The 25,370-nt window shown below is 38.1% G+C and overlaps 1 protein-coding gene across 3 annotated transcripts in view; it reads left to right on the top strand.

The window, feature by feature from the left end:
* LOC139468148 (protein N-terminal asparagine amidohydrolase-like) overlaps positions 1–25,370 on the top strand; it is a 638,951-nt gene that overhangs the window by 407,028 nt on the left and 206,553 nt on the right. For all 3 annotated transcript variants that reach the window (XM_071249923.1, XM_071249922.1, XM_071249924.1), the window contains one exon: positions 4,787–4,840. In XM_071249923.1, coding sequence (XP_071106024.1) covers positions 4,787–4,840 — 54 coding nt within the window. The remainder of the gene's footprint in view (positions 1–4,786; positions 4,841–25,370) is intronic.

The following is a 25,370-nucleotide window of genomic DNA, read 5'->3' as shown; positions in this document are numbered from 1 at the left end:
GGATGGACTCGAAGAAATCTTGGAAACTTATGAAAATTCCACGTTTCAGGTACCATCCTTGGAGTACAATATTAGGGAATTACGAGGTCTTGACAAGGCAATGCAAACAATGTGGGGATCACTCATCAGTAATATAGCCAAGTTAGATGAACTCGACAAGCATATATCTTATGAGAAAACACAACTTGAACGGGCAGGCGATGAATTCAGTAGATGCCGCATTGCGGAAAGATTGCATAACTTAGAAGACGAAAGATCGGCCCACGTCGAAGCAGCTTCCACTAATAGAGAGGCACTTCATTCACTGCACTACACTGGCCGAAAAAATTGAAACATTGTTCAGAGAACAGGGGATAACCATTACCAGTATTTTAACCGCATTGGGATTTATCATATCAACTTTGACTCTCGCGTTAACCGGAGGTACAGGCGGTACGCCTACAACACGTAGGTCAGATCCGTAAAAGAGTGGATAAAAAAGCATTAGAAGGCAACATGATAAAGGCATTAGGAGAAGCACTAGGGACAGCCGCATCTGCACTTCCCAGTATAACAGGGAGTATTGTTTCCTGGCTCTTGAATTTATTAGCCAAGACCGCCACTTGGCTTAGTTAAAAGTTGTGGCAGTGATCGTAGCAATTGCCGGGCTGTTGTGCATATCCGGTAAAGACTATTTATCCAAATCATCGATATGTTGTTGATTTTTGGCTGCAATATGTGGTTTTACAACTTGTGGCTGTGGCACTTCTGTTACAGTAGATGACTGTGGCTTGACTATTCCTGTTTTGCCTGTGTTTGTATGCATTATTAATTTGGTGTTAATATCTGAATTTATACCTGTTTTTTGTTTATCGGTATCAACCACAATTTTATTATTATAACCTATAACAAATAATTCCTGTTCATGTTTGCAATTGTGCACCAAGAATTGCCCATACATAAGTTCTTATTGATTCATTAACTCTTACAACTCCTGGGTTAGTAAAATCATTTTCTGTTTTATCATATAGAAATTCATTCCATGCGTTTCCAGGTGGTTGCTCAACCTTTTGGACGGTGAAAGCAGCACCACCCTTAATGTTCATATGATCGTCTCTCCACTCGTTACTCAAGAGAGCAAGGCTCGGAAGGACTGGCCTCTTTTCAGTAAATCATCGCTGACTTCTTTAACAGAGTGCTCACAAGCGTAAGGAATACCTAGACCATGGTTAACTCCATGCAGACACCAATCTTTACTCGTAGAAACATATAATTCCTGACAAATACGCTCATATGCGAACCTATTGTATGGATTATTTGAAGCATTCCATGCTCAATCCTGCGGTAATGGGAGATACACCACATCCTGTTGTGGCACACCATATGGCAAAGTTTAACTGGTTTTGCCAAAATTGCATCGGATTGTGGAACCAATCATGTACCATTTTGGCGCTAGTTGCTGTGAACCTGTATTTTTTAAAGATATCAGGAAACTGAACAAAAAACTCCAGAGACTCTTACTAAAATCGACTGGTTTGTAAGGTAGGTTTCTTTGATACTACTTTCGGTATTAACACCTCTCATATTGAAGTTACAATATAGTATCTTTGTATATTTAATATGTATGTTACACTCCCTGGAATAACAAATGGTTAGTCTATTAAACTGCTTCACGCTATCGACAACTCGGTGGGGCAACTTGAAGTTGCTCTCTACGTATTACCCACGGTGGATGAATATAAGTGCTGCGAGAGGTAATAATAAGTTATTACTAGATAAAGACCGTCATACTGTATCTAATGGGGATTACAGCATATGCTCACTCAATGATGGGAGCCTTTGGGAGCTAGTCTCACACAAAATGAGTAGAATGGGGTGCTGATTTTAAGCAGTAGAGCAAATTCTATAAAACTTGACAGGGACTTAGCAAATACACTTGGATTTATAAGAAGAGAAGTAACAATCAACACATCAGTACATGGAGTTAAATTACCAGATATAGTTCCCTATAAAGAGTCATGCATCCATCTTGATCAGATCAGCACAACGGATAATATTCATCTCGAAAGTCCTTCAACTCCTTTAAGAGCTATTCCAGTCAAAGATAAAAAATACAACAGTGGTAGAATGGAATTGATTCTTCAGGCCCTGGAACGCATAACCTTAGACAATGTAATACAATTGCGGTTTTCCTTCTTGGAGACACAGAAGGATTTGATAACACCCAGTACCGAAGGCAAGTTATTATGCTTTACACTTACAAGATAATGTATACAAGCGGAAAGAAGTTTTTATTCACAGGACCAGCACCTTATCTAGAAGATTTAAATGATGCTGACGTTAGTCGTTTCCATAAAAACACTTCATACAATCTTTTTCGCAATGATGATAATAAATGGGCTATGGTCGAAGCAAAAATAAAATGGCTACTGAATATCGTCATTGCCCCACCATATGTGATGATGGGTAAGGGACATAATTTAACAAAGATAATACCATATTTTCTTGAGTATAATGCTCACCTTTTTTTTAAAAACACAGCTGTCTAGATGGGGGTGTGCATTACACATGCAATAATGAGTTTTGATGGTTTTTTCCCCCAACGGAAAGACATTACCGTGACCGGAAATACCATGTCAACAAATCCATACTGAAGTACGCAAATTAATCATGTAATTACACAGTCTAGCTATAAAAAGTGTTCTATGTATATCTGGACTTGTGTTTATAACTTATTTCATAAATTTTATTAAAAATTCCTTTTAATATTGTTTTAATTAATTTCTGCGAAATCGTGTGTGAAGCGATCGGAAAATCACACAACTCACCGTTTTTAACAGCAACCACAGTCAGATTACCGCTATTGACGCCTTGAAACAAACTTCAGTTGACAGAGAATGGATTTATATATCATAAGTGCCATACTTTGACTCGTTAAAATTCATATTTGTTATAGTTGACGATTCTATGTCAGCACATAGTTCTCGCGATCATGTGCACGGGAGCCTCAATGGTGACTGGTGAAACTAGTTCCATGTGAAAAATAATACCTGGCAATAGCAATAAGCTGCTTCACATAGGGTTATAATTGTTTTAAATATATTTAGTAAAAGCTCAACTAAAATAACAAGATATTGGAATATGTTATTCCTGATAAAAAATAGTTTCAGATACAATTTTGCGGATCCTTGCATTAAAATCCTGTAAAGTTATATCACTGGGTGTGTCTTGACCGAATTACTGGTATATTCCAAGAAAACGTGTGTACAGCTGATTGCTGTTTCCAGCTTAGTTTATGAGAAAATACACAAGGTAATCTTAATCCCTGAATGTAAAACAAGGCCTTGCAGAACAAAAAATACAATTTAAATGGTAAATCAACAAGTCTGTGATTTTTTTATCTCAAATTTTAAATTTGTACTGACCAAGTTTCTCATCACCCGTTCGTTTGCCGGAATTCACTGAAGGGGTACGGTGTAATTTTTTCTGCACATAATATTTGAATTTTCTTTTTTCCAAAATACTGAATCTGCTAGAGTGGGTGTGTGCATTATACTCGGGTGCACACTATACTCAAGCAAATACGGTAAATAGTGGGATCGTACTTAGGGCTTATGTCCCCTCAAAACGAAAGAGCGTGTTAGTCGCTCCCCTGCCAGAAAACCCAGGCCATATTTTATTGGTTTGTCCAGCATTAAAAGAAGTTAGTTTAAATTTTGTTACTGAATTCAACTGATGAAAACATAACTTATAATTCTATACCTGGTATTTCTACACTTATTATTGAAGTCTTGTTGGGGGATATGCCAGATGAAACCTTAAGTATAATACTGGGTCTATCTATATACTGGATACTGTTGATGGATTTCGATTACATCAAATAAGTGACATAAAACATCGAATAGAGAAGGAGAGGGAGTTGAGACTTGGATTATATAAAACGTATCAGAGAGCTGTGAATGTTTTCGATGGAGTTGACACTGCAATGTAACAGCTAGCATGGGAATTGGCGTAGCCTGTGTTGGTTTATTATAAAGTATATTTGCCACACCTATCGTACTTGGTATGGAAGTAGCAGCCGGAGTCTCTGGACTGGAGAGTAAAAATAATAGAGAAAAGTTTCATTACAATTTAGTTTAGTCTCATGACGATCGTTGAATCGCATCATCATTTTTACATAAAAAATTACCCCTGTAGTAGTAGTATTGGGGTATAAATCTGGCTCCAGTGGAGTTGTGGCAGAACCACCATTACCTATACTACTCCAGTACATGTATTTACACAGCACTAGTAATATGTGCATAACATAATAACATTGTCCATCAAATTTTTTCTTCGAAATGGAGTGTGTCTGTATCCTCAAAATGAAATAAAGTGATTAAAAAAAATGTAGAAAAAGAATTTAGAAGCCTTGATACTAATTGGCTGATAGGCTGATAAGCTGATTAGAAAGATTAGGAAGTTCACCAGATAGGACTTCCCATCATCAGTTATCATATTGGACTAAAAGGTCTTATTTCAATTAAATTTAGTCTGGGAACTCATACTTAAGGTTTGGTCTAGAATTTGGTTGAGGGACAATTATTGAAATGAGTTTATTGCTAGGAATGTCCCTGATTTCAGATAAGCCACAGAACCTTATATAATATAATTTTTGGAGACAACCATGTATGTTTCACAGCTAATGTCTGATCCATTTGTCTTAAACTAAACTCATTTTATTTTATTCTTCCATTTGATGATAAGAGAGTTATCTCTCTTTATGAAAATGGAGAGAATACATTTATTTGAATATTTTTGTTTACAGAAATCAACACTAGACTAGTGAATGGAGTGCCCTTTCCAATTGTGTATGGAGTAGGTGAGTGTTTAATATTGGTGAGTGAGACATTAAACTACAAACTTAATATAAACTTCTCAATATTGCTAAAGCTGAATAAACATGTTTGAAAGAAAAAAACATGTTTGTAGCCATTATTCACCCAGTTTTGTTGAAAGTTGGTACTGTTTGTAGTAACAACCACTGGAAGAAAAAGTATCGTTTCCAAGAAGACCCATTTCTCACAAAAGTCAAAATTCACCCTTCCCAATTATAACTCAGTAAGCCTCAGTAAGATAGAGTAAAAAATTGACCAGGTAAATCAGGCGTTGGCCTAATCATATATTTCAGGGAGGACATAAACTATAAAGAAATACCTATTAAAAAAAACAAATTTAGAAGCAAATGGTATTTTTATTCTTAATTCATGATAATTAAGAGAGCAACGGAATGGTATATGGCAGAGTGAAGGACATCAAGCATGGCAGTCGTAGGTATAGCTATTTTTTGCATAGAGATACTACGAAATTTTCTAAGATAATGATTCATTCTTAAATATGTATTGGATATACATATAAGAAAATAACCGATGATGTATTGGGAAGTAAAATATAATTATTGTTTTAATAATTTTCCCAGCATGTCAGAATTTCCCAGGAATTGGTCTGTCACTTATGTGTGTGACTATATTGAAGACGTTTTTGGAATAAAGCCACACCGCAACTTGAGCTAATCCCAATATCCACAATTCTATAAGGACAATATTCATCTACACAACTCAGATTGGCCTACTGAACATTCCACTCCAGGTGATAGCAGTGCAGCAGGGGAATCGACACACAACCGAACCATGCAAACCAAGTTCAGACTTTACAGTGTTTGTCAATACAGCAGATTATGCACATCCAACATGGAAATTCTGCAGTTTCTGTGCCACCCCTCACATCACCAGCTCCAAGGACAAATGTGAATTTGCTGAATCTGGCCCCTTCTGGTCCCAATTTCACATTGGCAACAGCAAGGTATGCTCACGATCCAATGTCAATGGAGCCCGTGACCTTGCCTGTGCAGCTTGCAACTTTTATTCAAGAAGTCAAAATCTTAGGAAACTGATCATAGATGGTAAGGATGTGAACTCACTCACTCTCTACTCACTCCCGATGAAGTACCAACTGACCTGAGTCCAAATTGATAATTTGCAATTACAGTAACAAAATCCAGTCGACCGCAGACTACAGCAGTCATTGACCTTCGCCATGTTTATCACAGCATTCAGCAAGTACAAACGCATCATGTGTGCTACATGGCCGCAATGATAAGTAGAACTGAATGCTTATGAGAAGCATATTGTGGATAAGAATAACAACTACTGAGGCCATCTCTTCTATGTCTAGCATCAGAGATTTTCTGCCAAGGCTGCAGCCTTGTTAGAACAGCACAATTGGAAGGTGAACTGGTCCGTTCTTGACGATGACCTATATGGGGCATTTTTCACTTGCCGCAAGGTCTATGCATGTCAGTTACGTGACGACATAGGACATATGTCTGAGTTTTCCTCTTAGTCATCACTGGACATGCGCCCACTGCCAAGCCTCGCACAGAGAACCAGGAGATGTCCACTTATCATCGTCAGTCCAATTGAACGGGCAAGTTTGGGAGGAACATAGTGATATTCCAAGGACTGCCCCTGTGAAACAATTTCAACTCTGACAAATGTACACATGCTAACTGCTGGTTCCCACATTTATGTACTACTATCTGAAAAGGGACCCCACCCAGCATTTCAGTGCTGGTTTGGAGAAGGAAGGAGGGAAACCACGGACAAGACACAACCAGAGGAATCAACAGCATCATCTTCAGCACCAGCATCACAGAATAGAAAGAAAGATAACAAGTGACCCTCTGCCATCCCATCTACAGAAGAAGTGGATACACTCAAGGCAAGACTAAATAGACATCCACGACAGGACTTTATAAAGACCTTAATTGCTGGCTTTAAGTTTGGATTCTGCACTGGTATTCAGCAGATTCCTTCTCAGACTACTATCTGCAAGAATCTACTGCCTGCACACAAAGACCCAGAGGTGTTACATGAACTAGTTAAGAGTGAATTGTCAAAAGGCTTCATGATTGGTCCTTTCTATGAATCCCTCTTTCACTGGAAGGCAAAATCTCAAAGAAAAAGCGTGTAATTCTTGCGAATCCCCTACCTCTATTACATCTTTGCCATAAATCCTTTATTTTGGCTTCAGTCACACTAACTAAATTTTCAGATTTTCAACAGACGTCCTCTTCATTGTCATTTAAACACAATTAGTTGTTCCCGAATAGCACTATAGCAACTCAAGCTATGACGTGCATAATGGCGGGAAACCTAACTTCTTTCCTGTGTTTGCTGGAGTCAACACCTATTGTTATAGTTGTGACGATCTAGCACTTCATTTAGTCACATTTAATCTAAGATTGGTCTATAGTTTTCTTAAAACAGATATATTAAGTCATATTAAGAGCTGCTAATTGTAGTGACAATCGTACTCACGTAAGTATTGCTGGTGTGAGGTGTTTGTGAAGTCGTCATGGAGTCTCCGCCTCTCCTGTTTGTAAGAAGTGTGGTCATTTCATGATCATCTGAGATTCTCACACCAACTGCTTGATGTACAGAGAGGCAAGATGCGATCAGTGCTCTAATCCGTGTAAGAAGGCCTTCAACAAACTAGCAGAAGCCTTGACTAAAACTAGATGAAGAGAAGCTGCTAAGAAGAAGGTCCATGTGATTGCAGCTATTGACTCAGACCTAGCCTCTGACCCTGTCACAGCATCTCTTCGTACTACTGTGTCCAATGAATCTACTTCGGCATTCTCTATGAACATTTTGGAACAGCTCTTCAACCAGCAGAAGATGATGGAGTCACTGTTTGAGTTTCGCTTCTCATACCGCATAGTTACCATCAAACAAGGGAACCTCAGCTGACCGCCAGGGCTCCTGTCCGAGAAAGAGATTACATCATGGGAAAGCCTAGCGGTGTTCCATTGTGTTCTATTATACACGGGCAGTCGTCACAAGCCGCACGGACCTTACTCATAGCGGAGTCTGGACACCAGTGGATGATGAACTGCATCGGAAACATTTTGAGTATGATTATGACAAACATCCACCCCTCCCGGGAGTTACCCACGGTCATTCTGAGGCGAAATCGGACCTATATGAGGAAGTTAATCAGTCTGACATTCACCCCAGCTGGATTATATTGAGGCCTACAGCTTTGTGGAACTCGTTGAAGAGTTATATCATCTTATGCCTGTACTCCAACCTCCAATGCTCCTACATCATCTCAACATTTCCACCAGACATTGCCGTGGCCGATTTATGCAGGCAAGGTGGTACATCACGCTTTTGAAAGTCTACTGAAGCTCAGAAATGATGAACGGTTACCCTTACCTCCATTGAAGTGGAAGTCAAACCCATGATTCTCTACTTCCGGACCATCCACAGCAAAAAAAGTGTAGGTTTCCGTCTTCCGGAAACCTTCCGGATACCTTCCCATTTTGGATCCGGCCCGGATACCTTCTGGAAACCTTCCAAAAAAAATGTCAAAATTTGGGGGGTGCATTTTGTTCACTTAAGTGTGAAACACATAAAAAAATTAACTTGAAAATACCAAGCAATTTGAAGGTTGTTGAAGGCATCTGGAAGGTTTCCGGAAGGTATCCGGATGCAAATTTTCTTCATGACTTGCTTCTGGTAAATAATGTTAGCCTGTGCATTACAGGTACCTGTTGTAATATTCTGTGTTATTTTAATGGTAAATATCCTCCTAAAACATTTTTGGAGAAGAAAATTGTTCAATTTCATATTTTGTCCTTTTCGGATGTTAATGGTATTTAATGAACAAACATCAGTTCTTGTATAATGATATCCTTAAATTTCATGTCCAGACTTCCAGTTTGTACTGAGAAAAAGAAAAAGTTACAGGTACCTGTTGTAATATTCTGTGTTATTTTAATGGTAAATATCCTCCTCAGACTGAGATATGTGGGCATGCATTGTTCACAAGTTGTTTTGCGACATGGGTCCAATGTGTGAAGCTTATTGCTGGTGTCTGCCACCATGATATTGTTGCAATATTGCTAAAAGTGGCAATATTGCTAAAAGTGGCAAAACAGCAAAATGGAAAGTCATTGGCTATGTGATTTGGCATTTGGCCCTGGTGAGATTAACAGATTAGTTTGGAACGGTATCAGTACTTGTTATATCGGGACAGTGTAGTTTCATGGGAATATAAAACAGAATACAATTGTCCCAAATTGGTGCATAAGACTAATGGCATCCATAGAAAACACCTAAATAAAGTACAGAAAAAATATGAATGTCATTTGTCTACTATGGTGGAACTACAACTTTTGTTAAGTATTTATAGTAGGAAAACATTCAGGGCATTAGTACATTTCATATTTGTTCAGCACCTATGTTATGGCTGATCAGTATTATATATCTTTATGCTAATGAAGCAAAACAAATCATGTTTTTGGAAAAAAATCTTATTTATTGATTATATGGCATTTCATTGGTACATATTACAAATTGAAATTTGATCAAGCAAGAAGAGGAGTAGTATAGGTAATGGGGGTTCTGGACCACTTCCACTGGAGCCGGATTCATATACCTATACTGCTACTACAGGTAGCATTTTTTATGCCAAAATGATTATGCGATTCAACGATAGTCATGAGATTAAACTAAATTGACTCTAGCTCACCAATACCTGGGTCCAATCATTGCTTTAGATGAGTCTAAATGGTAATAAAAATATTCTTCATTATTTTTATCGATAAAGCGATATTCAACATTTTTATTAAGTTCTTCGTTCATTTTACTAGGAGACCAGACTATATAACTACACTCTTTTTGTAAATTGATAAGAAACAATTGATTACCGTATTTGGTTGGTTTGACATCACTGATATAATAAAAACCTTGTGGTAATTCTCTCCATTTAATAGTTTTTTCCATTATTATATATTTATGTAAGCATTTGTCTAAATGTAATCACACGATAGTAAGCAATTTATTTTGAATCTCCAACCAGTTCTTTGGTTTTGGCACGGAATAATTGACGCGCTTGTTGCCTCCCTTGTTCTATGAACTTTTTTTTCTCATCTTCGCTAATACCACTGGTCTTACGAGATTTTGATCGAATCTCCTGCTTCATTTCATTGTATTTTGAGAGTTCCGACAGCACTAAACGAAACTCATCCTCGGATATCTTACAATCGGCCACTGCTGTCGAAATATGATCCTCAATGCTGTTCAACTTTGCTTCGGCGAGTATCCGAATACTATCGTGTTTTAATGCTTTCTTTTGCAACCTACGAGAAATGAATTTTATCGCTATTCCTGCCAGTCCTGAGACTCCAGCGGTTATTTCCATGCCGAGCACGATAGGCGCGGCGATTATAGTTGATAGTAAACCGACACCGGCTACACCGAGTCCCATGCCAGCTACTACAAGAGCGGTGTCAACTCCGTCCAGAGCATTCACGGCTCTGCGATACTTTTTATACAATCCAAGTCTCAACTCCCTATCCTTTTTTATTCGATGTTTTATGTCGCTTATTTGATGTAATCGAAATCCATCAACAGTTTCCATCTTTTCATCGAGCGCTGGATATAAACTCATAGTGTATATTACGAATATATAATAGTCTTTAATTGGTCTTGCTTAAATGTTTTGATAGTATACATCAACCTTATCAAATGTATATTATACGGTAAGAATATCTTAGTAAGAGAAATTCTGTCACTTTTAATAATTTGAACCCCCTCGAGGGTTGTAACGGGTGATGCACCTACATGAATAATACTGCAACGTTGACGCTCGTGTTTCTTGAGCCATTTAATCGATAGACCTGGTAATATTTCGAAGGCATCTACCGGTGCATCTCCGAACAAGACTTCAATAATAAGCGTAGAAATATTAGGTATTGCACTCAAGTTCTGTTTAATATCATCGAATTCTGTAACCAAATTTAAACTAACATTTTGGATTGCCAGACGACTATATAACATATGACCTGGTTTTTCTGGCAGGGGAGTGACTAACACACTTTTTCGTTTTGACGGGATATAGGCCGCGAGTACGATGCCACTATTTATTATCTTAGTTAAATTATGTCCCTTACCCATCATCGCATAAGGTGGGGTAATGACGATATTCAGTAGCCACTTGATATTTGCTTCGACCATAGTCCATTTTTTCTCACTGTTGTAAATAATATTGTACGGAGTGGTTTTAAGGAGTCTACTAACGTCGACATCGCTTAAATCTTCTAGATTACCCGTGAATGTGACTTCTTTCCGCTTGTATACATTATTGTGTAAGTGTAAAGCGTATAACTTACCATTGGTACCGGGTTTACCGAATCCTTCTGTGTCTCCGAGATCGGAAAGCGCAATTGTATTACATTGTCTGAGTGTTCCAGGGCCTGATGCATCAACCATTATTTATGGTTGTTAGTATTTACAGCTCTTTATAGGGAACTAAATCGGGTAAATAGAGTCCCTGATCTGATGTCTTGATTACTGTTATTTCTCCTCCCCATCCAAGTGTGTATGCTAAGTTACTGTAAAGCTTTACATCCTTTTTTCCAGCGTTTAAAATCAGTAACCCATTTGACCCATTTGACTCATTTTGTGTTAGACTAATTCCATTAAAAAATTCATCATTGAGTGAGCATACGCTGTAATACCCATCAGGTATAATGTATTTTTGACCATTTATTTCTGTCTCATTATTATAACCTCTCGTAGCATTAATATTGGTCCACCTCGGGTAATACGTTACATCGCATAGAGCGACTTCGAGTTGTCCATCTGAGTTATCGATAGTACGAAGCAGTTGAATAGACTGACTATTTGTTATTCCCAGGAGTGTAACATACATATCAAATATACAATGATACTATATCATAACTTAAATATGGAATCAACCATTATTTATAATATGGAGTGTTACACTTAAGTATCCTATATGTACAGGTTGGTGTTTTACATCTAATACAGAAATTTTGAGGTCTGAAATAATACCCCGCTTTAAATTTTTATATTGTAATAACGAGAAAGATTCCGTTCTACCACTATTATATTTTTCATCTTTCACTGGAACACTTCTGAGCAGAGTTGAAGGACTTTCTAGTTGAATATTATCCGTTGTGCTTATTTGATCAAGATGGATGAACAACTCTTTATAGGGAACTAAATCGGGTAAGTTGTTAATACTTGCAATCACTTTTAAGCCGCGTGATAATGTTATTGCCCGATTAAATCCAAGTGTGTATGCTAAGTTCTCACCAATAAGTATATTTGTGTTTCCATTGATGATTGTCACTGCCCCAGTGGCCTCATTTTGTGTGATACTAATTTTAGTAGTATTATAAAATTCCTCATCAGACTTAAAATATTCATCATTGAGTGAGCTTATGCTGTAATACCCATCAGGTATAGTAATAATTCTATTAATTCTATTTTGGTCATCTATTACAAATATCTCATTATTTCCTCTCGCAGCACTTATATTGGTCCACCGTTGGTAATACGTTACATCGCATAGAGCGACTTCGAGTTGTCCATCCGAGTTATCGATAGTATGAAGCAGTTGAATAGACTGGCCATTTGTTATTCCCGGGAGTGTAACATACATATTAAATATACAATGATACTATATCATAACTTAAATACGAAATCGAGATACATTACTAATCAATCGATTATAGTAACTGCCTCTGGTGCTGAATTTTTAGTTAAATTCCACGATATCTTTGAAAAATACAGTTTCACGGCAACTAACGATAAAATGGTGAACGATTGGTTTCACAATCCGATGCAATTTTGGCAGAATCAGTTAAACTTTGCTGTATGGTGTGCCACAACGGGATGTGGCGTATCTGTTAATGCCCCAGGATTTAAACTATATAAGTCTGTTATATTATTTCACGTGTACTATCAGATTAGATGTATACTTAAAGAAATTAATGCTCCATTACCGCTGGATCCAGCATGGAATCACGCAAATAATATTTATGATAAGAGGGCCTTCGAACGTATTTGTAATGAATTTAATGTTTCTACGAGTAAAGATTGGCGCATTAAAGGACCTAGCCATGGTCTAGGTATTCCGTACTCTGGACAAAGAACTATTAAAGATAAAAGCGATTATTTAATTAAAGAGGGTGTGATCCCTTCAAGCTTTGCTCTCTCGGATAAACAGTTTAGAGCAGATCGTATGAACTTTGAGAGTGGCATTCCTTATATCATAACAAAGTTTGTGCATCCAAATGATACAACAGACGCTTGGAATGAATTTCTTAATGATAAAACGGAAAATAATTTTACTAACCCAGGATTTGAAAGAGTTAATGAATCGATAAGAACTTATGTATGGGCAATTCTCGGTGCACAATCGCAAACACGAACGTCCATTGTCGGTACTGGGACGGCGTTCGATGCGCCAAAACAGTGTGTCGCAAACGTGGAGGACGCCATTAATTCACCAGTTGACATACCATCGTCTATAAAGCGTTTTCAAGATGCATTACTGTACGCTCAATCCAAAGTGGACTTTGTTTATGCACCGGGACTATACATGTCTCCGAGTAATATGGAACTTAAGATCGGTCAAGTGATAGGCTATAATAATAAAATTGTTATCGCTACCGATCAACAAAAACCAGGTATAAATTCAGATATGAACGTCGAATTAATAACGCAAACGATCACGGGCGAAAAGGGAATAGTCAAGCCACAAACATCAACTATCGCTCAACCATCTACTGATGCGCAAGTGTCACCACATATTGCGGCTAAAAATCAACAACATATCGATGAAAAAACAGCGCTTGTAGTGGGTGGAGTCTCGGTTGGCTTACTCATGATTTGGTTAGCGAACTGATTTGGCTAAATAGTTCTTAGCGAATACGTACAACAACCCTGCAATTGCTACGATCAACCCCCACAAGTTTTGACTAAGCCAAGTGGTGGTCTTAGCTAATAAATTCAATAGCCAGGAAACAACACTCCCTATTATACCGGGAAGTGCGGCCGCGGCTTTCTCAGCTAGCTTTCCCAGTGCTGAACCTAATGCTTTTAAATGCTTTTTTATCCACTCTCTTATACCGTTTTTATCGTTAGGCGGTGATCCGCCTCCACCTGTGCCACCTGTTAATGAGAGAGTCAAAGTCGATATAATAAATCCCAACGCGGTTAAAATACTAGCAATTGTTATTCCCTGTTCTCTGAACAATGTTTTAATTTTATCGGCCAGTGTAGTATCATCGTTGAGGACTTGATCAATAGTATCTCGAATACGACTGATTTGCGAACGAAGTGCCTTTCTATTACTGGAAGCTGCTTCGAGGCGGGCCAATCTTTCCTCTTCTAGGTTACGCAATCTTTCAGCAACGCGGCGTCTACTGAATTCATCGCCCGCCTGTTCGAGTTTTGTTTTCTCTTGAGCTATATGTTTGTCGATTTCGGATAGCTTGGCTGTATTATTGATGAGTTCTCTCCGCATAGTTTGCATTGCCTTGTCAAGACCTCGTAATTCCCTAATACTGAACTCTGAATGTGGTACCTGTAACGTTGAATTATCGTAGTAGGTATCTAAGATTTCTCCGAGTCCGTTCGAGGCAACCATCGAGGCTGCTTCCAAATCATCTGTATTAACGAGTTCTTTCCTCATAGTCTGAAGAGCCTTAGTAGTCTTCGCGGGAAGTCGTCCGTATTCTACAAAACCTAATTTATCACGAACAAACTCGCGGCTATGTCTGCCGGCTATAGTAGACAAGGCTAGGGGCTTACGAGTACTATAATGCATAAGCTCAATATGCAGAGAGTCACGCACTCGCAATGTTCCTTTACTATCTAGCATAAACTTTGAATAGTCCCGACCTATTGGGATAACATAATTTTTATCATCTTTTAATGCATCGTAATAATCATCAACGGTTGATTGTAAAAGGGCATCATTTACGGTTGGGTTCATAAAGCTGGTTTCATCAGTACCCTCTTCGATGGTACTAGTATCAGCTATGTTATCAAGATCAAAGTCATTATGTTCAAAATTAGTCATTTTTATATTAAACATAGGGTACATGTTTTCAATATAACAATGTCTTCGCAATACGGACGCAAGTTAAACCCACAATGTAGACTTCGAGATCCATTAGGGGTCAAGGCAATTCGTCAGTCTGTTACTATAACTAATAACCCTAGTACCATCGATCAGAATCAAATGCTTCTCGTTCGCTTTCCTAATCTCGGCGCACACGATGTGTTAGTTCCGGGAACTGTCCGACTAGCATTTACGATTGTTTTGAATTCTACCGACGTTAACAGGGAGCCGGTTCAGAACTTAGGTCGTGCTATCGTTAAGAAAATCGCTATTAAAATTAGCGGTAATGAGGTTTTGAGTATCGACGATAGCGATGTATACTATTGTTACATGGATCTCTGGAGAACGGATAAAGAGCGGGAAAACTTACAGTACCAAGGTATTTGTAATAAGAACACATTGTAACATAAAGATTCGCATTGCGCTATCATATGCGGGCAAACAGGCTGTGGAAAAACAGCTTTTATTCTAGATATTTTACAAAGTCATTATCGGGACGTTTTCGATCATATTATTATTCTGTGCCCGACTATAAGCGTTAATAAAACATACTTATCGAGAGATTGGGTAATGAATGACGACGGGGTACACAGAGTCGATCCGGGCGATCGTTTACAAGACTGTCTCCGAGTATGTCACGAAAAATACAAAGGAGAATCAACCCTTTTCGTAATAGACGACTGCAGCGCGAGTAAAGAACTAACAAAAAAGAAAGATATGCTTTCGTATTTAGCATTTTCCGGACAGCATACTCAACATAGTGTTTGGGTACTTACTCAAAAATACAACTCTGTCCTGAAAGATCTCAGAGAGCAGACCAAATGGGTAGCGCTCTTTCATTGCAAAGACCGAGATTCATTCGAGGAATGTTTACGCGAAAATGATGTCATTTATACCAAGGGTGAACGTGACAAAGTCAGAAAAGTGTTAGCAGCAACGAAGCACTGTAAACTCGTATTAAAAACCGATCAACCAGCTGCTTATGCAATTGCTTAGCAAATATAGCAAAATTATAGCAAAATATAGCAAAAATGTAGCAAAATGTAGCAAAATGTAGCAAATTGAACATTAGCGGTTAATATTACATAAAATGTGGTTCGAAATCATCATTCTTTCGCAACAGTTCATTATTACAGGATGTATTGGATATGTCATATTATATTATGTTAGACTTAAATATCTCCTTAGGTATTACATTATGGAATGCGACGAACTCATCGAACAAATGCTCAAAGAATCTGATCAACATACAGAAGAACATACAGATAAACATAGAGAAAGACTCGCGGCTTTGGTAGCCGGTGGAAAATGTTCCCAATATTTGGGAGAAAATTATACCATCGAAAAAATTGATAACATGACCGACGAAGAGATTAAAAAACTGTACGCGCGTTACGAGTCTAGACTGGGAGCTACCATGACTAAAACGATAGGGTCTTCTATATTACAACTAAACACAGTCGTAGCTAGTACGTTTCTCCCCATCCCAGCAGAACATCGCATGTATTTATGCGAATCTCTAGAGAAAGACCCATTCATCGAACACGCTATAAGCTCAGTGAGCTGTGAGTTTTATCATAGATTCGGAATGTTCTTAGCTCCGTTCACCACAGCTTTAATAATGGCTAGGTATTGTCAATTTAAACTAAATAATATAAATGGAGACTCAACAGATTGCGGAAACACAACAGGTGACACCACAACAGATTGCGCAACCACAACAGATTGCGGAAACGGAACAGAATGAGGATGTGAATGAGGATGCACCAAATGTGAATGAGAAAACAAAAAAACAACCCAGAGTTACTTAGAACCCCCAAAAAATAGCCGCAGGAAGAAAGGGAGGGCTGGCGCGCAAAGCAAAATTAATAAATAATTCAAATCCGATTAAAACATGGGCACTAGTAGGAGTTGCTGGTATAGCGGCTGTATGGTTCTTTTATAAGACCGGAGAAGAGAAAACGTCACCCCCCGCCGCAACAACAAGTTCAATTAGAGGTTAGTCCTCATATAATGCTATAAGAAGCATGACTACTCCAGTTACAGACGATAAAATGTTGGTAAACGCGGCGTATCATTCAGCGGTGGTCACCGGCTTGGCCATTGGCTATGCCCGTATGGCTAAAATGATTACTAAAGCCACACCTCCCAAGCTAGATTTTAATGGATTTGATATAGGTATGATGGTTCTGGATATTGGATTAGCAATGGCAACGAAGGATATGCTCATCAAACAAGGACTTATCCCGGAAGACATAATGAAGTAATTAAACATTTGAATATTTTATATTCATATACTATGGCATCAATTGTGATGATGGTCGGTGGAGCTGTTGTTAATGCTCTAGCTTTTTCGGGGAGTAATTATTTATTTTCCAGTATGAGGGAATCAAACGCTAAAGAAGTTGAAGAGGAGCGTAAACGACATAATAAAGCATTAGAAAAATACCAAGCAGCTCAGTTACAATATACGCAGCAGAGAATGAAGAGATTAGACTTTATTCATGAAAAACTGATTAAGGAAGGACATTCAATTCAAACGTTTAAGGATGTCGAATCTGCCATGCACGAATACTTCCTCATTTATGGGAAAAAACTCGACCCAATACCGAGACCAACAATGAGTCAGTTTTATACACCGTCAGAGGCTCAGAAAGACCGAGAGGTCGCATTTGTTATTATTGGGTTATCTGCAGTATTCATTTTCAGCTATTCACTAGTGTAGATGTGATTTGCATTTAGACAAATGATATGATAGATGTATATACCATGAATAACTGCAAGTTTACACTCATGGGGAAGACGACTCTATGTAACAGACGCTGTGTTGAAATTTACAGCGGTATACACAATTATTACATCAAGCGTGGACACATAAACTATACGTGTTCTGAATGCGGGATAGGGGTCAAAGGTCGTTATTGTTTATGTAAGAAACACGGTGCTGATAGGGTCAGGAATCAGATTATTTATGCTAGGAAGAGAGATTACATCAATGAGAGGAATAGGTTGGGGAGAATACGTATTTAGATATATGAAAACAACCAATTAGACATTTGTTTCATTTTGCATATACCATTCAACCACTATGGTTTTTGTCAGAGAGTTGAAGGCTATGGCAAAGCAACGTGGTCTACGTGGATATTCTCGTATGAGAAAAGCTGAATTGATTACTTTACTCGGTTTGGAATACAACAGACCACAGACTGTTAGAGAACTCAAAGTTCGAGCGAGAAACAGTGGGCTGAGAGGTTATTCTCGAATGAGAAGAGCTGAATTGATCGCTTTACTAGATAATAATAATGATGTTGATGATGATACTGATGTTGAGAATAAACAACAAGAATTAATATTTGTACCCACATCCGCTGGCATTGGTAAATATCTAAGAGGTTGGAAGATGGATATTAATTCCAACATGGATGTTAACGATATTAAGCCCATCATATCGAGTAAAATTAACGAGGAGTTAGATGATTTACAAAGTATAAAATACCAGCTGACGATTAAAATGTCATTGAGTAAAAGTAACACAGACAATAGCGTCAAATATACCGAACCATATTTCCGTAGCAATCAAGAAGTTATGACCGAATCCGATACTATAAACGCATCATTAGATACATCAATTCAGAGGATACAGGAAACTTTAGAACGCTGGACTAATAGAGGTTCGGGTTGGGGTGTGGATAAAATCGATAGTTTATATTTAGATATAGCGAATTATATGCCTTTCAAAGGTGGATCTTATATAGATATACCCCCGTATTATAAGAAGAAAAAAGCCATAATTAACGTAAAAAATAAATCCGATGATTGTTTAAGAATGATGATAAGATCTGCATTGTTCCCCGTAGACAAGCATCCGGATAGACCTTCTAGCTATCCCCAAAACGATGGACTCAACTTCGATGGTATAGACGAACCTACACCAATATCACAAATTGATAAGGTGGAAAAGCAAAATAATTTAGCTATAAATGTTTTCGGACATTCTAAAGGAATTGTTGTACACAGGATAAGCTCCGCTCCGGAACATATTCCCAGAATCAATTCATTTCTGATCGAAAAAGATGGAAAATATCATTATACGTGGATAAAGAGTTTAAACAGGGTGCTATACGATCAAACAAAACATAAGGAAAAGAAATATTTCTGCGAAAGATGCCTGCATGGGTACAGCAGACAAGATCTATTAGAAGCGCATAAAGAAGACTGTAGAGGTGTTGGACAGAATGCTATCAGGATCGATATGCCTAAAGAGGGAAAAAATATATTAAAATTTGAACATTATTGTAATCAAATGCCAGTACCGTACGTAATTTACGCCGACTTCGAAGCGCTTATCAAACCCATAGAAAATACCAACCACGATAATAATACGTACAAAACTCAGGAACATATTCCTTGTGGGTTTGGATATATAGTTGTAAGGTATGATGGGAAAACAAACACTCCCGTGATTTACAGAGGTCCCGATGCAGCGGGAAAGTTCCTAGAATATCTACAAAATGAAGAGAGAATAATCAGGGAAAATTTATCGTGTAAGAAACCCATGCGTATGACGATAGATGATTGGAGGGCCCACAAGAAGTCAACGAGTTGCCACGTTTATAATAAACCTCTGGATGGGGATTCCGTAAGAGATCATTGTCACGTCACGGGTAATTATCGGGGAGCCGCGCATAACGAGTGTAACTTGAAACTAAAAATGAATGCTCAAACAATACCCATCCCCGTTGTGTTTCACAACCTTAGAGGATATGATTCACATCTCATTATGCAAGCTATCTCAAAGACCGACGGCGGTTTAACGTGCATTCCTAACAATATGGAAAAATACATATCGTTCTCGTTGACTAAACCTATACATTATAGGGACAAGGATGGGAAATCTAGAATAAAGCAAAGTAATGGGCTTAGATTCATAGACTCCGTACAGTTTCTGTTATCTTCCCTGGACAATTTAGCTAAAGCGAACAATCCCGATGACTTCGCTATAACAAATCAATATACAGATAAGATAACTCGTCATTTGCTGCTGAGAAAAGGTGTATATCCTTACGAATATATGGATGATTGGTCTAGATTCGAAGAAACTGAATTACCACCCCTCGAATCATTCTATAGTAACTTAACAGAATCTAGAATAACAGATGCCGATTATGAACACGCTCTGACGGTCTGGGATAAATTAGGTTGTAAGAATTTAGGCGATTATCACAATCTGTACTTAAAAACCGATGTACTGTTACTCGCCGATATATTCGAGATATTTAGAAAGACGTGTTTAAAACAATACGGCTTGGACCCGGCATGGTACTATTCCAGTCCCGGACTATCGTGGGATGCATTGTTGAAGAAGACCGGTGTAGAACTAAAACTACTCACAGATTACGATATGCACTTGTTTATTGAGAAAGGATTAAGAGGGGGTATATCGATGGCGGCGAAAAGGTATTCTAAGGCTAATAATAAATTAGTGGAAGGATACGATCCGAGTAAACCCAACACGCACATATCATATCTCGACGCTAACAGTTTGTACGGATGGGCTATGAGTCAACCTTTACCCACGGGTGGTTTTGAATGGGTCAATGTGAATGATATCAATAATAATGATGAGAATAAAGGGTACATACTAGAAGTTGACCTAGAATATCCGAGTTCGTTAAATAAAGATCATAACAGTTATCCGCTAGCTCCCGAAAGATTAATGGTTAATAAAGACTGGATGTCGGAATATCAACGCTCCTTGATGGGTAATAGTAGGTTAGCTAACGTAGAAAAACTCGTACCAAATTTGATCGATAAGACAAAATATATAGTTCACTACAGAAATCTCCAGTTATATCTATCATTAGGTATGAAACTAAAGAAAATACACAGAGTTCTAAAGTTCGATCAAAGCCCTTGGATGGAGCCCTATATAAGGTTGAACACAGATTTAAGAAAGATAGCCACCAGCGATTTCGAAAAGAATCTGTATAAGCTCATGAATAACTCGGTATTCGGTAAAACTATGGAGAATCTATAGGGCGTGTTGATGTTAAATTAGTCAGATCTAATGAGGAAGAAAGACTCAGGAAACTCATAGCCAGTCCGGCTATTAACAGAAGCAAGATATTCGATAATGACTTAGCCGCGTTGCATATGCAGAAGAGTAATATAAAATTCAACAGACCGGTGTACGTCGGTATGAGTATTCTCGACTTGTCAAAACACTTAATGTATGACTTTTATTACAACGAACTTAAGAAGCAATACGGCGATAGATGCGAGGTGTTATATACCGACACAGATTCTTTGTTGATGGAAATACAAACCGAGGATGTGTATAAAGATATGGCAGAAAAAATAGATATGTACGACACGAGCGATTACCCAAAAGATAATCCACTGCACAGCGTAGTAAATAAAAAGGTATTAGGTAAGATGAAGGATGAATGTGCTGGAACTCCTATAGCGGAGTATGTAGGATTAAGACCTAAGATGTATTCTATAAAGAAGTCCGATAATGGAGAGATAAGAAAAGCTAAGGGTGTTAAGAAGTATGTGGTAAAAAAGCATATAAAACATGAACAGTATAAAGAATCATTATTCAATGGTAGAACGTTCAAACACGAGATGAACTCTTTAAGAAGTTATGATGATAGGATATATGGATTAAGAATGAACAAGACATCATTATCCCCCTTAGATACAAAGAGATGGATTGATAATGATGGTGTAACTACCTATGCTTATGGTTATGGTGGTAATACCGTACCGTCGGGAACTATGAACAACTCTTCTCGTACAAATACCCTACCCTGTCCATCTTGAAGATAATAAAGAATAGGCTCTCCTTCTTTCATAACCAATCGACTAATGTTATACGTCTTAAGGGGCCATATGGGATCGGTTGCGCGATGTAGGCCTCCTTCGAGTTCACCGGGCTGGTATAAATATCTTACCCTTACTCTATCCGGAAGTTTTTGTTCTTTGCCTCTCCTAGGTGCTGAAGATTCGGAAGTCACGGATTTCATTTTAATCGCATCGGATGGTTTCTTCCAGATTAATCTCGTCACTTCATTATTCAGCGCTGATACAACGGCTGATAATCGTGTCACCCATTCGGTTGATCTCAATCGCTCGGATTTCATTTCGATCCCATACTGATAGCCAAACAAACGTTCCGCTAGAGTCCGGTTAAATCTTTCAACAATGGCTTGACTACGGTCGGCCTCTCTTTCACCACGGACGATTTTGACGTTGTGCTTTGTTAACAGTTTAGTTACCGATCCCATAAACTCTCGACCGGGATCTACTTGAATTAGCTTAGGCCATTTTAGCGGTCCGCGTTTATATATGCGACTCAGTGCATTAGCTACTTCTGTTGAATCTTTCGAGGTTAATGGCTCAGCCACTTTGTATCGACTAGCCACATCCACTACTGTTAAAGCGTATTTATACGTTTTGCGTTTTACCTTATCGTGGGGAAGAAACAAGAGGTCAGCCTGATGAACTTCATTCGTCGTAGAAATATCAAACTTCTTCTTCGGTATATAACGCGGTGCCGGTAAATATATTTGCCACAACGCTTGTTTCTTTAACCAATCCTTGGCCACATCTTTAGATACCTTTGCCGCGGTGGCTAATTTTTTTATTGCTCCTACACCTTTCCAATATCCTCGTGGGCTATAGTAAATTTTATTCATTATTAATTAATATTGATGTTTCGTTTAATACAACTCATGACTATCGTTAAATCGCATGATCATTTTGGCATAAAAAATTCCATCTGTAGTAGCAGTATAGGTATATGAATCTGGCTCCAGTGGAAGTGGTCCAGAACCATCATTACCTATAAAAATTTATATCATAGACTCCAGGTGGTGGTCAATTTAGCTGAATCTCATGACTATCGTTGAATCGCATAGTCATTTACACATAAAACATGCTACCTGTAGTAGCAGTATAGGTATATGAATCCCGCTCCAGTGGAAGTGGTCCAGAACCCCCATTACCTATACTACTAGAGGAACTAGCATAAAGTAACCAGTGGTGTTTGCAAGGCCTTACAGAACAGACGCTTCAATGCCATTTTCTAAATAAACAAATTAGTCAAATCTCAGAAGAATTTTATTGAAGAAGAATATCTAAAGTCAATTATGTTTCTGCAGTAAACCACAAAAGTCATTCAGATTTGTATGGTCAGCATCGGTGTACACAACCTGGACATAGTCACAGTGCTTTGGCATAAATTCATTCAGACTTCATTAGTGTCATAATAAAACCACCTACAGTCACATTAGTGGCAATATTCATTCAGAATCATCACTTTCTGAGGTGAATCTGTTGGTTGTTATCAGGAGTACTGTTCATCTTCCGGCGAGTCCCTTGTCTGAATTGTGTGAGCAAGATGTTCTTAAATGTAGCTGGTGTCAGATTGTGAAATCCAGGTACCTGAAACATTTCATAACATCTTTAGAAACTTGTTAGTCAAAAGTAATGAAACACACACATATAAATTTACAAATGTTTAAAGTTGTTTTCTCAAACAGTGAGGTATTGACAATTTATCTTGCAACTGATATTTAACCAATCTTTGAACATGTGAATAAGCCATTGCAAACAGAAAAGTGTTCAGAAAATACAAAAATGTATGCGGTCTTCGAAAACAATACCACAAGGTTCACCTGAATTTTGCTTGAGTGTTTGCATTACATCAAAATGTAAGGAAGGGTAAACAAGACTATGCAAAACTAAGTTACATAGGTTCTTATACATAAATACATAAATGCAACTATTCATAATTATCAAAACACATGTCATGTAAGTGATCTCAAAATACAACATAATGAGCGAGTGAGTTGGTATATTTTCATGCAGCTTGTTAGCAATATTCCAGCTATGGGCTTCACACATTGTACCCATGTGGTGAATTGAACCCGGGTTTCAGAGACTGTTTCACCCACTAGGCTACCCTTGCACACCAAATACAAAAGAAAGTATATTAGGAATTCAGACAATAGATATTCTCACCAAATTCATTAATTCATTAATGGAAGCTATATTGAAATTCAAATTTTGACAAATTAGGATGAGACTGTAGAAGCATTTATCTAAGTTATTATGGATATTAAATATCTACCGTTAATTGGTAGTCCATCATAGACAGTGATAAGAAATTCAACTGAAAAGTACAACCTGAACCATCAACTAAAAACTATGTATATTACATTAAAGGGGCCGGTCATGTATTACCGGTATGTTCTCATTCATTTTTGACACAACCCTCCCTGAAAGAAAATGCAAAGCACTTTATATTTTATTGTCCGTTTTGTCAAAAGTCTCCCCTTGAGACTCTCACATTTTGGGGTGACCCTCCCTGTTTGTTCTGATCTGAATTCAAATATTCATGACTCATTATCATATTTTATCATTCATCCTATCTTTTTTGAAAATTAACTAAATGAAGATTAACAATAACATGCAAATCTGCCAAAATATTGGCCTGGCAAAGTTTAAATTAATCATAATTACTGTTATAAAGTTTTGGATCCATCGTCTGTTTCTAAATACAGTGAAACCCAACTTTGACTTGTGTGGCATTGTTGAATCATCTACCCAATGTTCTTTATGCATTGATATGCATCTGCACAGAGTGGTCAAAGTCTGTGTCTGACACACAAGGGAGACATCAGTTTCTGTCTAGCCAAACTGTCTGATAATCTCAAGGGCTGCCTTGGTAGCATCAAGGGATGTAGCTAATCCTAAATAAACATAAAACAAGTGACATCATCTCTTCTACAGAACACATGATCAAAGCCTGCCCCACCTTTGATGTTTATTACCTTGCTACTCTAAAAACAGCTAATTAGCAAAATGAACTCAAATGTCAACTCATTGTGGACTAGGGATTAACAGGGCAATTAGTGTCGGGTGGGTATTAGTATTTGAATTGTCTGTTAATTACTTAATTGAGTAGTGACGGCTTAGTCAGTTGTGCCTTTACAACTGCTATTTAATTATCGAGTCAGTTTACTATGTAACATGCTTCTTGGGACCAAGGAAATCAGTCGCAGTTTGTACTCCAAGCTAGCAACACCTCTCCAGCCTACCAAGCCACCCAAGCCAACCAGCCACCAAGCCAACCTTACCCAGCAAAGCCTCCCAAGCCAGCACAGTTTCACTGATAGCCAGCAGAGGAGGTAATTATCAAAACACACACCCACATTCTCTCTTAAATCTACTCACACCCAAGCCCGCAAATCCACAAAAACACTAAAAATCCTCATAGGTAAACAATAGGATAATCCACAACCCCTAAATAACAATCTCAAAAACCTAAACACATCTCAACAAACCTGCTCAACCAGTACCCACCACCTACTCCCTAAAAACACACTCTCACTACCAAC

Source organism: Haliotis cracherodii, unplaced genomic scaffold, assembly GCF_022045235.1.
Source record: "Haliotis cracherodii isolate W230 unplaced genomic scaffold, xgHalCrac1.p SCAF_2, whole genome shotgun sequence".
Taxonomy (NCBI): domain Eukaryota; kingdom Metazoa; phylum Mollusca; class Gastropoda; order Lepetellida; family Haliotidae; genus Haliotis; species Haliotis cracherodii.
The sequence above is the reverse complement of the archived record's forward strand: the minus strand, read 5'-3'. Positions and strand labels throughout refer to the sequence as shown.